The 19,676-nt window shown below is 43.9% G+C and overlaps 1 protein-coding gene across 4 annotated transcripts in view; it reads left to right on the top strand.

The window, feature by feature from the left end:
- Nucleotides 1-19,676, top strand: part of LOC147634754 (uncharacterized) — a 112,736-nt gene that overhangs the window by 65,223 nt on the left and 27,837 nt on the right. For all 4 annotated transcript variants that reach the window (XR_015266790.1, XM_086803925.1, XM_086803926.1 and 1 more), the window contains 4 exons: nt 6,971-7,347; nt 10,526-10,640; nt 11,033-11,151; nt 12,762-12,832. Coding sequence is in view for 3 of the 4 variants with exons in the window: in XM_086803925.1 (XP_086660051.1) it covers nt 6,971-7,347; nt 10,526-10,640; nt 11,033-11,151; nt 12,762-12,832 (682 nt within the window). In the remaining variant the exon portion in view is untranslated. The remainder of the gene's footprint in view (nt 1-6,970; nt 7,348-10,525; nt 10,641-11,032; nt 11,152-12,761; nt 12,833-19,676) is intronic.

Below are 19,676 nucleotides of genomic sequence, written 5' to 3'. Positions count from 1 at the left end.
TGATGACAGTTGTAGTACAGATGCTTAAAAACCTTTTTGGCATGATGGTTGCCAAGGCTGAGGCCCCGAGGAAAAGGTTGACCTCCTCCATGATACTTTATTCCACAGGATAAAGGATATGATTAATGTTTACCTTGTGGCACATGCGCTGACTGTTGCAGAAGCCGGTGGAGCAGAGGAGCATAACAGAGAGGTCTCAATGTATATAACATGAATTTGATGCTCCTTGTATTGCTTAAACATGAAGGTTTGAAACCTAAGAAGACTAGCAAGTTTTGAAGCCTTAGAGTCATAAGGTTTGAGCTGTGGATGGCAAGAGAAAACATAACGAGGATGGCGAGGCTAGAAGGTGTAGCCCAGTACACGGTTAGAAGGTTGGAGCGGCCGTTGGAGAACAGCAGGCAGAGGAGAGCCAGCTGAGGAGAAGCGCCTCAAAACACAGCCAAGGCTGTTTGTGGAGGGCGGTATAGCTGGAGGAGAGTGAATGTGAAGTGGACGTCGGCTGAGGCAGGCAGGCAGTAGCAAGGTGCAGAGCAGCCAGGCGGGCGTAGCATGCGCAAGGGAAGTTCACAAACCACAAGCCCAAAAATGCTGGTAGGAGAGGAAGCCTATGGGCGAATGGTTGTGCAACCAGGAAAGCAGTCGCAACAATCACATAGATGCAGAGAAAACGCAGAGATAGAAGCGCTGCATGATGCTGCTGGTCGTGGAGCAGTAGGCCACTTTGGAAGAGATCACAGCAAGGGCTTTGGGAGAAGAACGATCTGAAGATAAAAATGCAGCAGCTTGAATAACGCAAGGCTGATGATGGCGATGGCAATGGCAACCTTCACATGTAGAAAATATGCAAGATGATGATGGCGATGGCGACCCAAGCTCTAATACCATATTGGATATCACAAGAGATCACTCATGGAGCTATGGAGGATGAAATATCATCATCATGGTGGAGTGTGTGGAGTAAGAGAGAAAGAAAGAGAAGAGTAGAGCTCAAGTATGAGAGAGAGATTGCACAACTTGAATGGTACTCATAATGTGTGAATGAAGGACCCAAGATGCTTTTATAGGCACCGAGGCCTTATCTTTTGACCCTAAATAAGAGGGTGTTCACACCACTAAGGACACTTGACTAGACTGCATACTAACTCCGAAATACCCAACATGTTCATCATTCGTGTTTCATAGAATAGCTTCTTAAACACTACAAGATAACTATTCAGCACTCTAGGAGGGGATCTGTGTGCGGGTTTGTAGAAAATGCATGCTGCAGCAAGACTTTTACCACGAGTGAGGATTGCATCAATTAGTGAGTATACAGAGTAGAGATGTCAAACCAGTGAGTATAGAGAGTAGAGAGGTCAAACCAGTGATGTTGCAACAAACAATAAATATGGACAATATATTAAATACTGGCATTAATCTCCTTACTTATTCTTCTTCTTCTTCTTCTTATTATTTTAAACCTAAAGGTTCTAGTAGAAGAAGAATGTAGAGGAAGAAGAAGAAGTTTAGAAAAAGAAGAATCGTCTTCTCCTTCTATTTCTCCCCCTCTTTGATGCCTCATTTTTTCTTCACGGTCCTTGAGTTTTTTATTGATAGAAATGTTAGAGGAGACCTTAGTTCACATGTTATTAATGTTAAACATGTTTTGGAGATATTGGAGAATTTTTTTGGGGACATTTTGTGAGCAACATGGCCTTGTTCCACAGCTTAAACCTAATGCTAGTAACTTGACTGATCTTCAATGAATAACAAGCCCGAGTCATCGTGATCAACGCTATCCCTTCTACTCTACCCTCATCTCTACAGTATCGATAATGATGCTTTCTAGTGTATCTTGATGCCTAGAGATAAAGCTATAGGAGAAGAAGGAATAGAAGAAGAGAGATGAAGAAGAAAAAGAGGACATAAGATGGAGAAGAAGGAAAAAGAGGAACCCATGTTCAAACTGTTGCATCTTCATGCTCCATACACAGTAGAGAGAGATGAGCTAATCTACCATGTATCACTAACATGAAATGTATACAATGTTGAATAGAGATACTCAATGGTAGCACTACGCATGAGTTCTCAATGACTCAATGATGATCAATGAATGACTATGGCTAAAGCCTAGGCCCTAGACTCCTATTTATAGTGTTTGATGTTGGTGAGCTGGCTACCAACTCTACCAACCCTAATAATAATGTTCAACTAGGTGTGGTCACACGATAACCCAATAACTCTGTCCACACTGGAGTGCTCATTGGGCACAATAGCCCTTACAAACACACAAATCTAGTCTCGTACTCGACCTCTGAGCTGGCCAATGGGTAGAAGCATGTCCACGTCACACTCTCCCGAGTGTGAGGTGACATCCCCTTTTGCTTAACTTGGAACGCGGGTGCAACTGATGCTCCACCTCAGTATGGATCTTCTGGTGAGCCGCGCTCTGCTCCACACGCGGGTCTGAACTCAATAGCATGGCTGCTAGACCTACTCACTCTAATGATGTTTCCGCCACTGCCTCCTCGGGAACTGTGGACATTGGAACTAGCTCCTTGCTTGTGGCTGCTCAACTACCATGGTAGAGACCACTGTGGAATCCCTCAGCTCATCCTCCTCAAAGGATTTGGAGAGAAAAATCTAAAGTTCACTTATTGACTCCTCTTTGTCCTCGGAAATGGGAACGGACTCTGGGATGGGTTGTTCTCCATCTTTTTGGATTACCTCCAAGCTTGGTAGTGTCTGCTCCTTGGGCTCATCCTCCATAATCTACTCTGGGCAGCCACTGTATTTGCATCATAAGTACGCTTGTCATAGCTGTCCAGCTTATACAAGTCTTTGTATCGTGTTCTAGAAGTGACTATTTCATAACCCTTTGATGGGTCTTTTACCAAACACTTCCCATCTTCAAATTCAACCTTTAAACCTTGGTCGTTTATGGCTGAGATGGAGAGGCGATTTTTCTTTATCCCTGGAACATACAATACATTTTTCATACATATATTGGCACCATTGGCTGCAATAAGTACGACATTGCCAATTCCCTTTACTGGATATGTGGTATGATCTGCACATGATACAGTGCGGCCATTTGAAGCATAAACCAAGTGCTGAAATACATCTTTGCATGAAGTGATGTGGCTCAAAGCACCACTATCAAAATACCATGATACATTTTGTCTGTCAGATGCAATGCAAGACATATCACTGTCTGGAAGCACTTGGTGTGCCACTAGTGCATGTGACCAAAAAAGTGTACTCTTCCTGGATTACATTAGCTGATTGCTGTGCTTTGTCATCAGAAGAGTTTGCTGTTGCATTGCCTGCTTCTTTCCTTTTCTCTTTTGCAATCTGCTTCCTACATTCACTGATGTAGTGTCCAGGCTTATGGCAGTAGTGACATTTGCCCTTCTTTTTGGGCTTGTTTGCATCCCCTTTGTCAAACTTTTCACCACCAGAAGAGGGCTGTCCATGACCAGCCTTGCTAGACTGTTGTCCTCCATGCTTAAAGCTCTTTGCTTTACCCTTATCCTTGGCTGTAAATGCCTTGTCTCCACCACGGTTGCTCGATAAGTTTGCTCTTGTTTGCTCTTCCTGCAAGAGTAAACCCACTAGCTCTTCAAAAGTGACGGGATCACTACCTCCTCTCATTGAGAGGTTGAGAGAGGTGTGAAAGCCCAAGTAGGAAGGTGGTAAAGAATGAAGAGAATTGGTGACCATCTGTCTGTCTGGGATAACCTCATCAATGTTGAGCAATTGTTCCTGCAAATCTTTCACTTTGGTGAGATGATCTGCCATGGAGTCACCCTCATCCATAGAAAGAAGATCCAATTGCCTCTTCAAGTAGGTAACTCTTGCCTCGTTGCGTACCTGATACATTGCTTCCAATGTGTGTTCCATGCAAGCTTCGATGTCTTGCAAGAACGAATGTGCAGAATAATAGTCCTTTTCACTGAAAGGGCCATCAATAACATGGCCTGTGCATCTCTAGAGTCCCATCTCTTCTGCTCTTGTGTGGGAGCAGGTTCTACATCAGGAGCTCTTTGAGTACCTTCCCTTTGAGGCGTGGTTGGCTGTATGGTAAGTGGGCGTGTGTCATCACCACACACGATGCCCCAAAGCCCTTTGGCTACCAGCAAATTACGGATCATGAAACTCTAGAGGGAGTAGTTAGATCCATCCAACTTGTCCTCCTGGGTGAGCACACCAAATACATCTGTAGCATTTTGAGCCATGCCAACAAAATATACCTGCAAGCAAACCAAGCACCAATGTGCACTGCCAGGCAACCAAATGTCCTGTGCAAATGTTTGGCTGCAAACTGAAGCAAGTGTAAACCTGCACCAAATTGTCCAATTACACACAATGTGTATACATACGCGACAAATCACAGCTGTAATGCCCAATTACATGCTCCAATATGAAAAGCCCCAATTTTTATGCACTTCAATCGCTTCAATGTGCATTTAATTGGCCAATTTTCACAAAAGCCCCAAATTTTTGCAACTGAAAGAGGCTCAATTTGCTGATTTTGACCTCAATTTGGAAAACCCCCAAATTGCAAGCAAAGCAACATGTCCAATATTTCAATTTGGCCTCAAATTGAGAAATCCCCCAAATTGCTTGAACCCTGTACCACCTGCAATTTTTCTTTGAATCTGGCCTGCACAGAAGTGTCTGCACAGAAGTGTCTGCAAAATTTGTATCTTTTAATGCATTTTTTTTTCTCAGATGAAAAGTACCTGCAGTGCAGTACGGATGGCATAGGCTTGTATTGCAGGCGTCAATCGGGGAGCACATAGACGTGGAGAAGAATGGCATAGTCGTGCAGAGGCGTTTGAGTACCAGCAACCAGGCGTTTGTCGTGGCAGGGAGCTGCCGGAGCTGTAGCACAGAGACGACGGAGGGGCAGGCGGCGGTGCACAGAGCCGACAAGCTAGGCGGAGGCGGTTGGCTGCGCACTCGCGCCGCCGGCGGAGCTGGGCGGTGGTGGCTGACTGCGCACTCGCGTTGCCGAGAGACCTGGGCGGAGGTGTCTGGCTGCGCACTTGCGCCGCCGGGAGAGCTGGGCGGAGCCGCCGGCGGTGGAGAGCTGGCCACTAACGAAGCCGGCCAAGCTGAGCAACGGCGGCGGCGAAAGCCAGGAAACGGACGAAACCTGAGTTTTGGACGGAATTCCACAGTCAGCTGCAAGCCCTGGACTGAAGCTGTGATACCAATTGTTGGTGTTGGACTCACACACTCTCACACACACAAACCTGCACATTAGGGTTAGGTGCAGGAAAGAGAAGCTCACACAGAAAATGAGAGGGAGGGAGAGAGAGAGCCAAAAGTGTGGTAGCCACAAAATGCAAGTCAACCCTTGCATGTGTGCCACATCCATATAATATAGAAGTACAAAATATTATATGTAGAGTGTCCTTTGACACTTGATATCCAAGGGGAAAAACCACATGGGAAAAAGTGCCCTTGGTTAAGCCCTGTTCACACATAGCACTACCATAAGTGAGCATATGCCTACACAGAAGTGCCATTTGATCATACCAGCAAAGCTCCCATCCCTCTAGAAATACCAGTCCATGTCATAGGACTACTGATCATATCAGCAAAGCCCAAACATTGGACATCCAAGGGTGATTCACTAGTCAAACTGGTTTCCAAATGCATAGGAAAATCCAGTGAGAATCTATCTTTGCATCTATTTAAGGATGGCTTGTTGTTTAGGGAGCCAAATGGTGACATTCTTTTTCTCTGTCCTGAAGGCTGCCCATGAAGTATACCGGCTGTTGGGGATTGTTTTGAAGGCCTCTATTGCGAAGAAATACCGAAGGCAAGGGTATTTAATCATTGTGTTATGATTTCCAGCCACTGTACTTGCTATACCAACGCTTGTACTTGCCGTACCAGCCACTGTACGTGCTGTACCAGCCCTTGTACTTGCTGTATCATCCACTATACCTACTGGACCAACTCTATTGCATGAAGACCCGTGGTTTTTGGGGAAGAATCAGCACCCACACGGAGGTATATGGATTATAGTGTTGGCTTGGCACCCACCACCACCACCATCTCTTGGTCTAATCGCATCTTCGCTTTTTTCACACTTGCACTTCCTTAGTTTAGGCTTAAGGGGTGGGGTTGAGCTTGTGCTCATACTTCTCGCTTTTGTATGGACCCGTATTCCTTTAGATTCATTCGTATGAGAGATTTCACAAGCTACATACAGTTATACCTAAATCAAAGGTGCACATACACCCCTCTTCTCCATTGCACAAGCCTGGAATGGAGTCTCTAAATCAAACGGCTACTATGAGCATTTGTGCCTCAATAAAGAGCTTTCCAAGACGTTATATTCAAGTGGGCATATGAGGGGGGAATAATGAACATCTAAATCCCGAGTCTCAGGGCTCTGCTTCATTTGATCACAAGTCGGTGTCATACTCGCCACCTGTTATTTCCCCAGCTGTTCCAGCAATAGACAAGAATCCTTCGACCCTCGTCACTCAGGAGTTCTCAGCGAGGGCCACACATGCAATCAGTAAGTCCTGCCTTCTTCTTCCACGAAACTGATGCTAAGTTTTCGCAAATGGTCTGCTTATGCATGTCAACTCAGCATGTTAACTTTGCCCCATCCATGCTGAAAATCAAAACTAAAACTAAATATAAATAAAAAGACAAATGAATCTATCTGGCGTTTTCTGTATATGGGGGCATCTCTCTCTCTCTCTCTCTCTCTCTCTACACACACACACATGTAAAAAGATATATGGGGGCATCTCTCTCTCTCTCTCTCTCTCTCTCTCTCTACACACACACACACACACACATGTAAAAAGGTATATGTATATATATATATATATATGTATGTATGTATATATATGTGTGTATTTATATATCTTTCTATTTGTATGTAAGTCGGCATCTCTCTCTCTCTCTCTCTCTCTCTCTCTCTCCATATTTTATGCATAACTGTTTGTATATGCAGGAGAAGGGGCGAGATACATGGGTGACAGAGTTTACACAGCCAGAGACGTTGCCTTGGGATTGATTGATGTTTTTGGATGGAGTGTGGAAGTTGACGGGAAAGGTGAAGTGGGCAAAGTAAGTGAGATTGTACACATTGGAAGAGCAGGTGCTGAAGTTGGCATAGACACGCCGTATGAGTACATTTTGAAGGTAGTTCAACCACCATCTAGCAAGAATAAATTCGACGTTTCAAGTGAAGCAAGCATGGCCACTGTGTTTGAACAATTTGCAAGCACTGACATCTATGAGGCATCGTGTGGAGTAAAGATACTTTTACCCATTGTTGATGAGTTTATGCAACACGTTGATGCCAAAAGAAGACGTTTGCTAATAAAGGTAAGTTAAAGATTGTTTGCTTGAGAGAGAGAGAGAGAGAGAGAGAGAGAGAGTTATAAAAATTGTCTATGAAAGACCCAAAGGGTCTATGAGACCAAAAAGTGTAGAATAATGTCCATGGAATCTCATCATCATAGGGAAAAAGAGAAAGAAAACACAACCCCAAAAAAAAGATGCCCAGAGACGCTAGCATGTATATCCATCCTGATTTAAAGCATCAATGTATCAATATCCATGAGCCTGTCTTCACATTAGCTGAATAACTCACTCTTGTGGTACTGGGAGCAGCCCATCCAGGATATCTAGCATGGGGGGGAGAGAGAGAGAAAGAAAGATATATTAGTGTTTGCAAAAGACCACAAGGGTCTATGAGACCCAAAGTTACAATGAATCCATGACTAACTGAATCATAGAATAACAAACTGAAAGTGAAACAAGAGCTAAATTAAAACTGTGCTATCACTATCAAAATTGTGAGATTAGATTAGGTATTACCGTCCACTGGGGGCCATATATGACCCATGGGACCGAATTTCGTTACAAAGCATAGATAATTCTCCTTCAAACGAAAGGGTTTTAGGAGGTGTCAGCTTGACTACTTACAAGGTGTTGGCTATGATCCAAAAGTTGGTTGAGAAATGTGCCTAGCATGGTGGGAGAAAAGAAACTTGCCCGCAAAAGCTGTTGTGTATCTTCACATCCATCTAGAAGCTGCTTGAAGTTCTCTCTAATTGTGAATAAGCTGGGCACTTCAACGTGAAATGTTCCTCCGTCTCAATGGCATGCATGGAACATTGTCTACATAGTCGACTTTCTGTGGAGTGACCTGTCCATGCACTTACCTCAATGTCGAGGGGGTGGCATCTAGTGCGTAATAAAGTAATGGCTCTCCTGGCATTTCTTGGCAGGAAAATTGATGTGAGGCTGAGCCTTTGCTTGTGGTTGAGCATACACAAGCCAATATCTCGAGTTTGTGTGTGCAATAATATTCAAACTTAGAGCGCTTTTCTCCTGTTTTCCACTTATGATGAAGGCTGCTTCTATTGCACAGGAACTAACTGCATTTCACTGAGTGGTAGGTCGAGGCAATTCTCCATCCCTTAACGTGCAAACTAGTTTCACAGGTCTTGCACCCAGCTAGAGGAAAGCAATTTGTTCTTATGTGTTTTTTGTGGCTTAGAGCCGGCTTCTCAGGCAATCTTTACAGGCATCCGGGGTAAAGCCAGGCTCAACATCGACATTGACTCAGCTATTCCTTCGGAGTGGCAGACTCCTATTCCAGACCCGATCCCCCCAATGTGGCTAGGCGTGTTCACCAGACACGATATCCTCGTGGAGGTCTATGGAGCAGATGAGGACAGTGGTCTGCTCACTTTTTCTATTGGATTACATGGCAGATTAGAGAGATCAGAGCACCCCTTGGAGGATTTTAGAGGCTGCAGGGTCATTGGTTTTTGGGCACGTGCATGGCACATAGATCCAGCACCGGCCAAGGTGGCCAGTGAGAGATTTTAGCGGTTATGGATTTGGGAGTGCTGACTTTTCACGCGGTTGCAGTGGGACCTTGGAGAGTGGACGTGGCATGATCCCACAATCGAGTGGAGACTCTGGATGCCCCTTTCTTTGCATATACAGCGCAGCTCGGCCGTAGGATCCAGATGTCGGAGATAGATGGCACACCGGCAACAACAGCACACTAGCAGTCTCAGGGTCTATCACAGTGCTTCCTTTCAGATTTCTAGAAGAGGTTTTGGGACAACTTTCGGCCGAGGAAGATCACTCTCTTCCTCTGGTTGACGGCACACAGGAGTCTGGTAGTGGGTACTTGGCTGGCAGTCAGAGGTCGGTCAGCAGCTTGCTCGAGGTGCGGCCACCCCCAGGAGTCTCAGCGACATTGCCTTTGGGATTGCCCGAAGGCTCAACAGATTCGGCAGTGGATTCTCCGCATCTTTGCTATGGACAGGGCATCGACCATGATTATCGCTTGGGGTACTGTCGCTTGGGCCATCAAGGCTAGAGTGGTCAGGACTTACGAGGAGGATGGGGGAGGCCATGCCCTTCAGGTCTCCTACCTTCGTATTGCAATAGTACCAGTCACAACTCCACCAATAGGTGTCTGGCGACCAGGCTCATGCCAGAGCGCTGGGAGATTTGCAGTAGCATAGCAGCCTGGCACATCTGGCATGCTAGATGTAGCAAGGCCATCGAGGGTACCCACACTCTGCCGGCTGAGACCATTAGGAGCATATGGCTCGACATCATTCACACCCTCCATGGTCAGTGGGGGAAGTTGCAGGGAGGTTCTAACCGCATGCGGAAGCAACGGCGAGAAGCCTTCTTGAGACTTTGGAGGTTTGGCCCTTTCCTCACAGATAGAGGCGGTGACCCCATTTGGCACTACAGACCACTTGTATGGTTGTTCCCCCCCCCCCCCCCCCCCCCCCCCCCTGTGTATGAGAAAGCCTTCTCCTCATAGAGCAGCCAGCCGGAAGAGAAGCATCTCTCCCCCGTATAAACACTTGTTTCCCGCCCTTATATAAGGCGAGTTTGTATTTAGCCCTTCGGGGTTGTACTTAGCCCTTTGTGGCTGTTTTCTCTTTAACTAATTGAAGGATCTTTTTTCCGGGGAAAAAAAAAACGTCTACGGAAGGCCAAAATGGACTATGAGACCAAATACACAATACAAAGACCATGAAGGTCTTAAGGCAAATGTTTGTGACTTTTGACTGTGTTCTTTCAAATTGTCCTTGACCACTAGTGACCGTCTCTTGGAAGTCTACCTTCATCTCATCTCTCATCTTGGTGATGATTTCTTGGGTTTTAGATGGCGTGCGTGCATGTGTGTGAGAAAAGAAAGAAAGAAAGAAAGATATATTAAGCGTCTACTAAAGACCCAATGGGCATATGAGACCAAGTGATACAATAATGTCCATGGCATATCTCATCATGGAATGGAAAATAAAACAGAAAGAAAGCATAAACATAGCTATCTCACTTGGGTGTTACAAAACTGTCCATGGAAACTCATCATGGAAATACTAAGAACATAGAAACATGAGAGCAGCATCAGCTCCGAGTAGATGGTATACCACTCTCCAAAATAGAGAGAGAGAGAGAGAGAGAGAGAGAGAGAGAGAGAGAGAGAGAGAGAGATTTCTAATGCATTTTTGTATTTTAGCCTCCTGCTGGGCTTCTTGAGCTTGCTACAAGGCCCGAAGCCATCAAGAGACTGCACCCGGAAATACAACTATTCTGCCGTCGATATGCTAGTTTCTTGCAAGAGAGGTTTTCTGGTGAGATTGGATGCTTCGGCCTGTGTATTTCAGTACAATTGTTTCTTATATGATTGCTTGCTTGATTAGATGCAGACTTCTCAAAAACAAATCGTTGATATACAATGGGAGATGCCCAGATTGTAACATGAAAACTCTTTTATCCATAGAAACAGCAAACAATGTTCCCTAGAGCCAGTTAAAAGGAATGTTTTTGCTTTGTAAATTTGGTTCAACATCAAACCGTGGAGTGTTGAGTCATCATCAACTTTTAAACTAACAAGTTTATGATGTGTTAAACTACGCCCAATCTGTGAGTACATGTATGTATTTAGGGTAGTCCTTAAGGGCTTATGTTTTGAGACAAGTGTGATGCAATCAACAGCTTTGTTCTTTTCTTTTTTTGGCTCCAGGAAACAAGAAGATACGACACAATGGTAGTATAGACTTGCAAGAAATTGTGCATCTGTATATGCCCACACGTGACCAGTTACTAGCAGTCGGAAGATCAGATCTGGTGCGCCGTATTAGGGTGAGTTTCTTATATGTTAAGTGCTTAAGCTCAAGGCATTTCTTTATACTGTTCATCATTCAAAAGCTCTGTAATCTAATGAACAACATCATAAATGAAACTTCGAGGTGTGACTGTGTGCACAAGGCTTTGTTGAAACCTTCACATTGCATTTTCATGATACAAGGGCATAGTTGAATGAGATGGGTACGGTCGGTCTTTGGGAAAAGGAAACGGAAGAAAACTAGGAAAGTTGAAGGCCTTTTTTTGGTACTGTTCATCATTCCAAAAGGCTTTGTAATGAGCAACATCGCAAAGGAAACTTTGAGATGTGAGTGTGTGCACATGGTTTTGTTGAAACCTTAACAATGCATTTTCATGCCACAAGGGCATAGTTTAAGGGGATGGAAACAGTCGCTACTTGGGAATCGGAAATGTGAAGGCAAAATAATATAAGAAATTTGGCATGTTAGCAACAACACATATTGTAAAATTTAAACCTGAAGACATTGTAATATAGGTATAGTTTTACATGCCCTCTCCATTGAAACACCTTACAACATTCTTAAACCAAGTGTTGGCCTTCCTAATTTCTGGCATAATGAAGTTGCTATTATTATTCTAATTTTGAGAAACATTAGATGTGAGTTTGCTTTTGTAATCTAGTTCATGTTCAAATTTTGGATGCACAAATGTAAAGGATGAAAATGTGTATATTCGGGCAGCATGTGTAGAAAGTGAATTAACGTGTGATAGAATAGGGTGCCGTTTCAAAAGTGCATTGCAACATGCAACAGCCATTGCTCTTTCCTTGCTGTTTTACCACATGACCAGTTTCTAGGCGTCTCCAACTGTTTCTCCAACCTTGCATGGCAGAACCAGAGTTTTTTTGTGTTTCTAATGCATGAAACAGTCATTCCTGTTACTAAGCACTAGGGTTTAGATCTCAAAAAGGATTCAGAAGCTGGACTGCCATTGACTGTGATATCTCAATTCATCTTAGCTATGCCAAGTGAATGCAATGGCTTACAAAGTTGCCCCAAGCTGCCCATGAGGATAGCTGGGATTATTAACCTTCACGAAGAACACAATTACGTCTCTACAAAACTACTTATGAATCAGATCTACAGCCACTACCTTCAAGATTTTTATTCTCATTGCTGATTATTACCTTCTTTTCAATCATGCCCACAAGATGTCATATTTTTCTACAGAATGTACTGGATACTTGTCGCTTCTGTGTCTTTGTTGCTCAAAGGCCTTGTGGATACAATCGATATGCATGTAACTCATTGGTTGGTCTCAAGCACTGCCTCTAGGAGAAAATTATAAGATCTCAAAGTGCTTTTGGTTCAATATTGTAGACATATAATGCAAATGCTAGTCAACAAGCATAAGATGGCAGTGCTAAGAACTAAAAGATACTTCCTTAGAAATGCATAGAACACACAGGGGGTTGCCCAGAAAAGCTACTAAAAAAATGATGCACAAGGCTTCTTTATGAAAAAGGGTGTCCACGTGTATACCAGGGAAATTTGGGGTTCTTTCTTTCTAATATGGAACTATGGTACTACTACTCATTCTAAAATATATATTTTTGTCCAAATGGTTGTTATTTTGTGCTTTTTCAGGCTGCAGGGGGTTTCTTGTACGTAGCCCATGCATTAGGTTTGAAATCAACTCGTCGTCCAAATGGCTTTTGGTATGTTTGTCTCACATGTACAATTCTTCCATTGAGATTTTTCCCATTTGACTTGTGCTGCACTTTATTTTCCATAAAGCAATGGATTTGCATTTGCTTGCTCTTCCACCGTAATGCTTTTGGTTTTTAATGGTTGAAAAGAATACTTTGAAGTAGAGGGCTGATCATTCATAGACGCAAACCCAGGGATTCTAACATTTCTGAGGATAGCTCGAGAGATGTCATACAATTGTGATTGAGGAAGACCTTCATCTCAGAAGTCAATTTGAGAAAGGGGCCAGTTCTGAGAGAGCTATGGTAACCAAGTAGAAGAAGGGGAACAAGGACATTCGATGCAACTACAGCAAAAAGCTTGGACACAAGGAGGGAAAATGCTGGCCAAAGAGCAGGAGAAGATGCATGACAACCTTGTACAAGAAGCTGAAGAAGAAGATGTCCCCGAAGTTGAGATATCCACAGCCACAGAGCAAGCATTTATAGCTGTGGAAATTCTTTCTCTTAACGCGGAAGATTATGATTGGGTTTTGTAAAAGCCTGTGTGTGTGAGTCAAGGGTTCTCTGTCCGAGAAGTCTCCCAAAAACTGAATTAAATAATCTTTCATTTTGTAATGCCTTAATGTTATTAAAGGCTTCATTCCTATTTCATATCCCTCCTTAGAACCACGGGGGTGGGGGGGGATGGGGGCGTAGAAAGCGGATGTAGGCTGTCATTAGATGGTTGAGCTCTTATACGAGTCCTGACATGAGAGTTTAGGTGTTGGTGCCATTGTGTCTCCTTTGAGCACATGGTGCAGTCTAGAGTCCAAACAATTATGACTATTGAAGGTTTTGTCAAGCATCTCCACGTTTGCTCTGAAGGGGGGTTTGTTGCAATTCGGAGCCTTATGCATGTGAACACTCCCTATTAGTGTGTGTGTGTGTGTGTGTGCACTCATCCAATGTGTGTGTGTGTGTGATTTTTCTGGGTCAAAAGATAAGGCTATATGCCTAGAAAAGCATTGTACTTAACACATCAATCAATCAAGTAATCATTGAGTCATGCATCCCCATTCTGGGCACAAGGCTTATCAACAGCAGATTGGCAGCGCATAGAGCGTCCATAGATTTTGATGCTATCCAGATTGATACGTAGGCAAACCATCTATACCTCACCATATCATTCGAGTAGAGTTTGCTGTAGCACCTATAGTGGTAGAGGCTTTATTCCAAACTGTCACATACATATAGAGGATACTCGCGATGGATTCATCATGGTTACCATACCTGGCACTACAGCCTTCTCGGGTGATACGTGGTTCACCACACACGGGCTACAGATGAGCCGACTACCCCCATTTCAATATGACCCAACTCCCCCTACACGAGGCTCGCACATGTGGATAGGAGCTGGGTAATTCAATGACTTGCTACAGTTACACATTCCAGATACATGGATTACCCTAGGGGAGCCCGTACCACCCAAGATGCAGTACTATAGTGACCATTTTCTAAGGCTTACAGAGGATGGATTCATATAGAGGCCAGGGTACCTGGATGTTTTCATGTCACATGCCATGAGGAAAGCACTTGATGAGCTTAGAGTCTCATCTCATAGGCTCGAGATTGAGGTTGGCAGAGCAGGAGGGATCCCTAGAGAGAGTAGACTCTGTAGATTGTGCCATGGAGTACAGAGTAAGAGGCATTATATTTGTGAGTGCCCGGTGTATTATGAGACCAGGGGGAGATCCACTGCCTATTCAGAGAGAGGTTTGGGCGGTTTGGGCCATTATCTCAAGTTATGGAGTATCCAAATCAGCGTTGTCTCGGACTCTTCCTGTTGGAGATTTGACGACACAAAGTTACTATTCAGAGATCCTCGATCACGGCACCCATCTCAGTCTATGATCACCAATTTTTTCTGCCCAAGGAGGACGACCTTGAGATGGATGAGGCCACCGCAATAGTCCTGTGGTGGTGGGAGATGATGGCAGACATCATCTAATGTCTGCCATCGTCTCCCACCACCACACAGGACTTTCTCCCGTTGACCCAACTTTACTACATTGGGTGCCATGTTGCAGCGTCCTATGTGGAATATTTTAGGGTGATATGAGAGTTGGACACTTTTTGTTTTGGGATCAGATCTAACATTTTAGCTCTTATTACTTTCTTTGATTTTTAGTTTTAGTACCTATGATGATGTATTTCATGGACATGATGTAACCTTGTGGTCTCATAGGTCATTTTAGCCTTTTGCAGAATACGTTAGTACAACTTTCTTTCTTTCTTTCCCTTGTTTCTTCTCTTTACGGGTGCACGTTGCCACTACTCTAACCACTTCTGATCTTTTCAAAGACATATTGGGTACCGCTTCCTTAATGACGACTATAATAGTGACCCATATCCGCATATCTACGGTTACCGGTCCCTCACTCGAATACACATTGGTTTCCAGGCTCCGCTATTGTATGCTACATCTGAATAACTTTGAGTTTGAATCATTTATTAATGAGGAAAGACGATAGGTTTCTTTATGTATCCTAACAGCAAGGTTTGAACTTTGTTTTTGCAGAACCTGATCAGGCAATGCCACCTATTATTCTATTGTCTGATAGCATCATCCTTGAAACCGATCTGAGAATCTAAGAAAACGTGTGAACACACTGACTTATAAACCTTATAAGTCACTTTAATGATGAAAATCCCATCTTGCTCATGCTCTATAGCCATCTTTCAGGCCAAACTTTGCCAGTAAAGGCTTCAGCTTTCTTCTGCGGAAAATCCTCGTTCACACCGTGGATCCGCTTAGTGTGTGAGAAGTGGTCAAGACTGGTGAAAGGACCAAATGGTGACACAGAGAAGCGGGCTAGGGGATTGTTCTCTACCTAGAAGGTGCACCTTTCCCTTTGGTGTGCCTTCTGGACTGGAGTTGTAGCCTGTAACTACATGGGCGCGGCGCGTAGGGGTTTTGCAAAACAATTGACCATTAATGCAATTAAAGACTTAAATGGGCCACAACCTTAAACATATGCCACTTAATACACAAAACTGTAAAAGAGATGTGTGCACACCTGACACCACATAGAGGCCGGAATAGGCCAACACCCCCCCCCCCCCCCTTGGAGTATTTTATTACCCAAAGAGAAAATAATTTGAGGGCCTTTCTCTCCCCACGAGAGATGCCGGATTATCCATATACAAATGCCATAACGCAGCTCAACACGAGGCAACCATAAAACTCAGCCAGTACACAGGTTGTAGAAATGCCGAGCCAACAATATAATCCATATACCTCCGTGTGGGTACTGATTCTTCCCCAAAAAACCACGGGCCTTCATGCAATAGAGCTGGTACAACATGTTCAGCTCTCCATTCAGCAGGCATAGCAAGTACAAGGGCTGGAACAGCAGGTACAATGGTTGGTACAGCAGGTACAATGGTTGGTACAACAAGCATAATGGCTAGAAATCATAATAAAATGATTAAATAACCTTGCCTTCAATATTTCTTAGCGATGGAAGCCTCCAAAACAGTCCCCAACAGCCAGTATACTTCAGATGTCCTGGAGTCCACCAAACCCCTTTCATACTTGGAAATGTCCATAGCCTCGTAAGAACAATTCTTCCCCGTTCTATGCTACTCCTCGTTCACGGGTTGATGTTCTGGTGTCTCAGGCATGGAGGAACCACACCGATCCATCTCGAAGTTGAATTTATATCTAAAACCAATCATCAAAGCTTTTCGTACTTTCTCATGCAACAAAGCTATTTGAGAAACATGTGATGGACAAATTTTCTCCCAACGTTTTCTTTTAAGATTCTACACACCCCTAAAAAGAAGAATGTAGTAGGTGATACATTATCCAATAGACCTTACGTAGCTGCAATTTTTGTTGTGTTTCTCGTACTGGTACGAATGGGTTCGTACGGTACGGTTCGTATGGTACGATACCGTACGATATCATACGGTACGATTTTTTTAATTATTTTTTTTTAATTTTTATTTTCCAAAAAATCATTTTTCCTTGAAAAACAATTTTCCAAATGCTTAAAAAAAATATAGAAACCCTGCTTTACGAAGATCCCAAATGCTCGCAATACTTCGCAACTTTTGTGTCCACTCAGTATTCTATATGGGGTTGTTGAGAGACCTAAAAAATCTGGCGAGGTAGACTGGTAGTGTACACTTGATTGGTAGGATGAGAGAATCTTGCTACATCACTTGGGGATCCGTGGTATGAATGTGAGAATTAGGGTTTCATGTGGGAGACATACACAGAGAAGAAGGGAGAGAGAGAGAGAGAGAGACATATGTGGGGATAAGTCAACTCATGAGATGAGTGTGTGACTCCCCTATAACACATGTATATTGCACTAGTACACATAGTGCACTTAGTACATTAAAAGTACTAAGTGTACTATGTACTATAACTTATGGGCTTGTACACACTACAAGGGTGGGCATAATGCCTTTACCCCAACAACCTCCCACTTAAAGGCAATGTGCCCTTAAGTAAAGGAAAAAAAAAAAAATCAGCATGTACATGATAATATACAAGGCCATATCAAGGCTGAAACTGGCCTCATCCAATGCCCATCAAGTGTCTGCAATGAGCAAACTGCTCCGGAGGCAAACTCTTTGTCAACAGATCAGCCGGGTTGTCATCCGTATGAATCTTAACAAGTTGAATTTGCTTGTTCTCTATCACCTCTCTAATGAAGTGATACTTCACATCCACATGCTTCGTCTTTGCATGAAAGACAGGGTTCTTTGCCAACTGGATGGCACTCTGACTGTCACAATGCAACAATGGAATATCCCCTGTATAACCCAAATCAACCACTAACCGAGATAGCCATAATGCCTCCTTGCAAGCCTCTGTGGCTGCAATATACTCGGCCTCTGTAGTAGATAAGGCAGTGCACTTCTGCATCCTGGATATCCATGACACAGCACCTCCTGTGAATGTAAATACATAACCGGTAGTAGACTTCCGGTTATCTGGATGACCGGCATAATCCAAATCCGTGTAACCATGCACTAATGCATCCTGTTTGCCAAAGCATATGCACATATCCTGTGTGCCCTTGAGGTATCTCATGACACCTTTCACTGCTTCCCAATGCTTCTTGCCAGGGTTGGCCATGTATCTAGAAACCACTCCCACTGCAAATGCAATGTCCGGCCTAGTAGCAACCATGGCATACATGAGACTGCCACAAGCTGAAGCATACAGAATCTTGGCCATATGAGCCCTGTCACTATCCGACTGTGGGCTGTCCATAGCACTGAGTTTCACATATGGAGGCAAAGGAGTACTAGTCTTCTTCCCCCCGTCCATATTGAACCTCTGCAAAACTTTGCCAATGTATTCCTTCTGAGACAAATACAACACATGCTGATTTTTGTCCCGAAGTATCCACATATCCAAAATGTGATTTGCATCACCCAAATCCTTCATATCAAAGGTTTGATACAGCCTCTTTTTCAAGGCATCCATCTCTTTACGAGATTTCCCGGCAATCAACATATCATCAACATACAAGATGAGGATCAATAGACTGCCATCCAAAGCTTTCTTGGTGTATAAGCAATGATCTATGTCACTTCTCCTGAAATCCTGGGATTTCATGAATGTATCAAATTTATGATACCATTCCCTTGGTGCCTGTTTGAGCCCATAAAGACTCTTTTTCAGCTTGCATACAAGCTTCTCCTTTCCATTCACTGCATAACCCTCTGGCTGTTGCATATATATCTCCTCATGGAGATTACCGTGAAGAAAAGCAGTCTTCACATCCATCTGAATCAAATGCAGATCATCATGAGCAACCAAAGCTAATACAGCTCTAAGTGTGGTCATTTTGACCACTGGAGAGAAGATCTCATCAAAGTCCACACCATATTCTTGCTTGAAGCCCTTAGCCACTAACCTGGCTTTGTATCTTGGCTTTGCATCTGGTGCAACTTTGAGCTTGTAAACCCACTTGCAAGGCAAAACCTTCTTGCCTGTAGGCAAATGCACCAACTTCCATGTTCCATTCTTGTGCAGAGAATCCATCTCTGACTTCATGGCACGCTCCCAAAGAGCCTTGTCTTCCCTTTGTAAAGCCTCCTTATAACATGAGGGCTCCCCACAGTCAGTAAGCATCAAGTAGTCAACCCCTGGAACAGACCTGTCAGGGGCTCTGGAGGGTCTTGTGGACCTCCGTACCCAATGACCATCATTTGCAGGTTGCTGTCCAGCCTGCATATCACCTATTGGTGGCTCCTGTTCCATGCCATAAGGCTGAAATATCATGCCCGGTATCTCCTCTAACTGTGGGATATCCATAGGGATATCTTCTGCCATCTCTAGCTGTCCATTTGGACCATTTTCAGCACCATTTAAGGGCTAGTTTTGTTGCTGTAATGGCTGATTTACAGCCCTTGGTTGTTGTCCATGATGTCCATCATCATCAAAGATGACTCTGTCAGGCTCCTGTTGCCTTGCAGGCTCCTTATACATGCATGTTTTATCAAAAATGACATCATTGCTGCGTATAATCTTTCTATTGACTGGATCCCAAAGTCTATACCCCATTTCACCTCTGTCACCATATCCTAGGAATATGCATTTGTGAGACTTAGGATCAAGTTTGGTGCGCATTTCCCTGCGTATGTGCACGTACGCAACGCAACCAAACACTCTCAAGTGCTTGTATGACGGAGGCTTCCCTGTCCATACTTCCTCTGGCACTTTCCCACCAAGCCTCGTGTTAGGTGACCTGTTTATAAGATGAACGGCTGTCATAACAGCTTCAGCCCAAAAACCATGAGGTAACGCAGCATGTGACAACATAGAACGGACCTTCTCCTGAATGGT

This window comes from Cibotium barometz, chromosome 10 (assembly GCF_041138505.1).
Source record: "Cibotium barometz isolate CiBa-2024 chromosome 10, ASM4113850v1, whole genome shotgun sequence".
Classification (NCBI taxonomy): Eukaryota; Viridiplantae; Streptophyta; class Polypodiopsida; order Cyatheales; family Cibotiaceae; genus Cibotium; species Cibotium barometz.
This window is presented reverse-complemented; position numbering and strand designations above follow the sequence as displayed.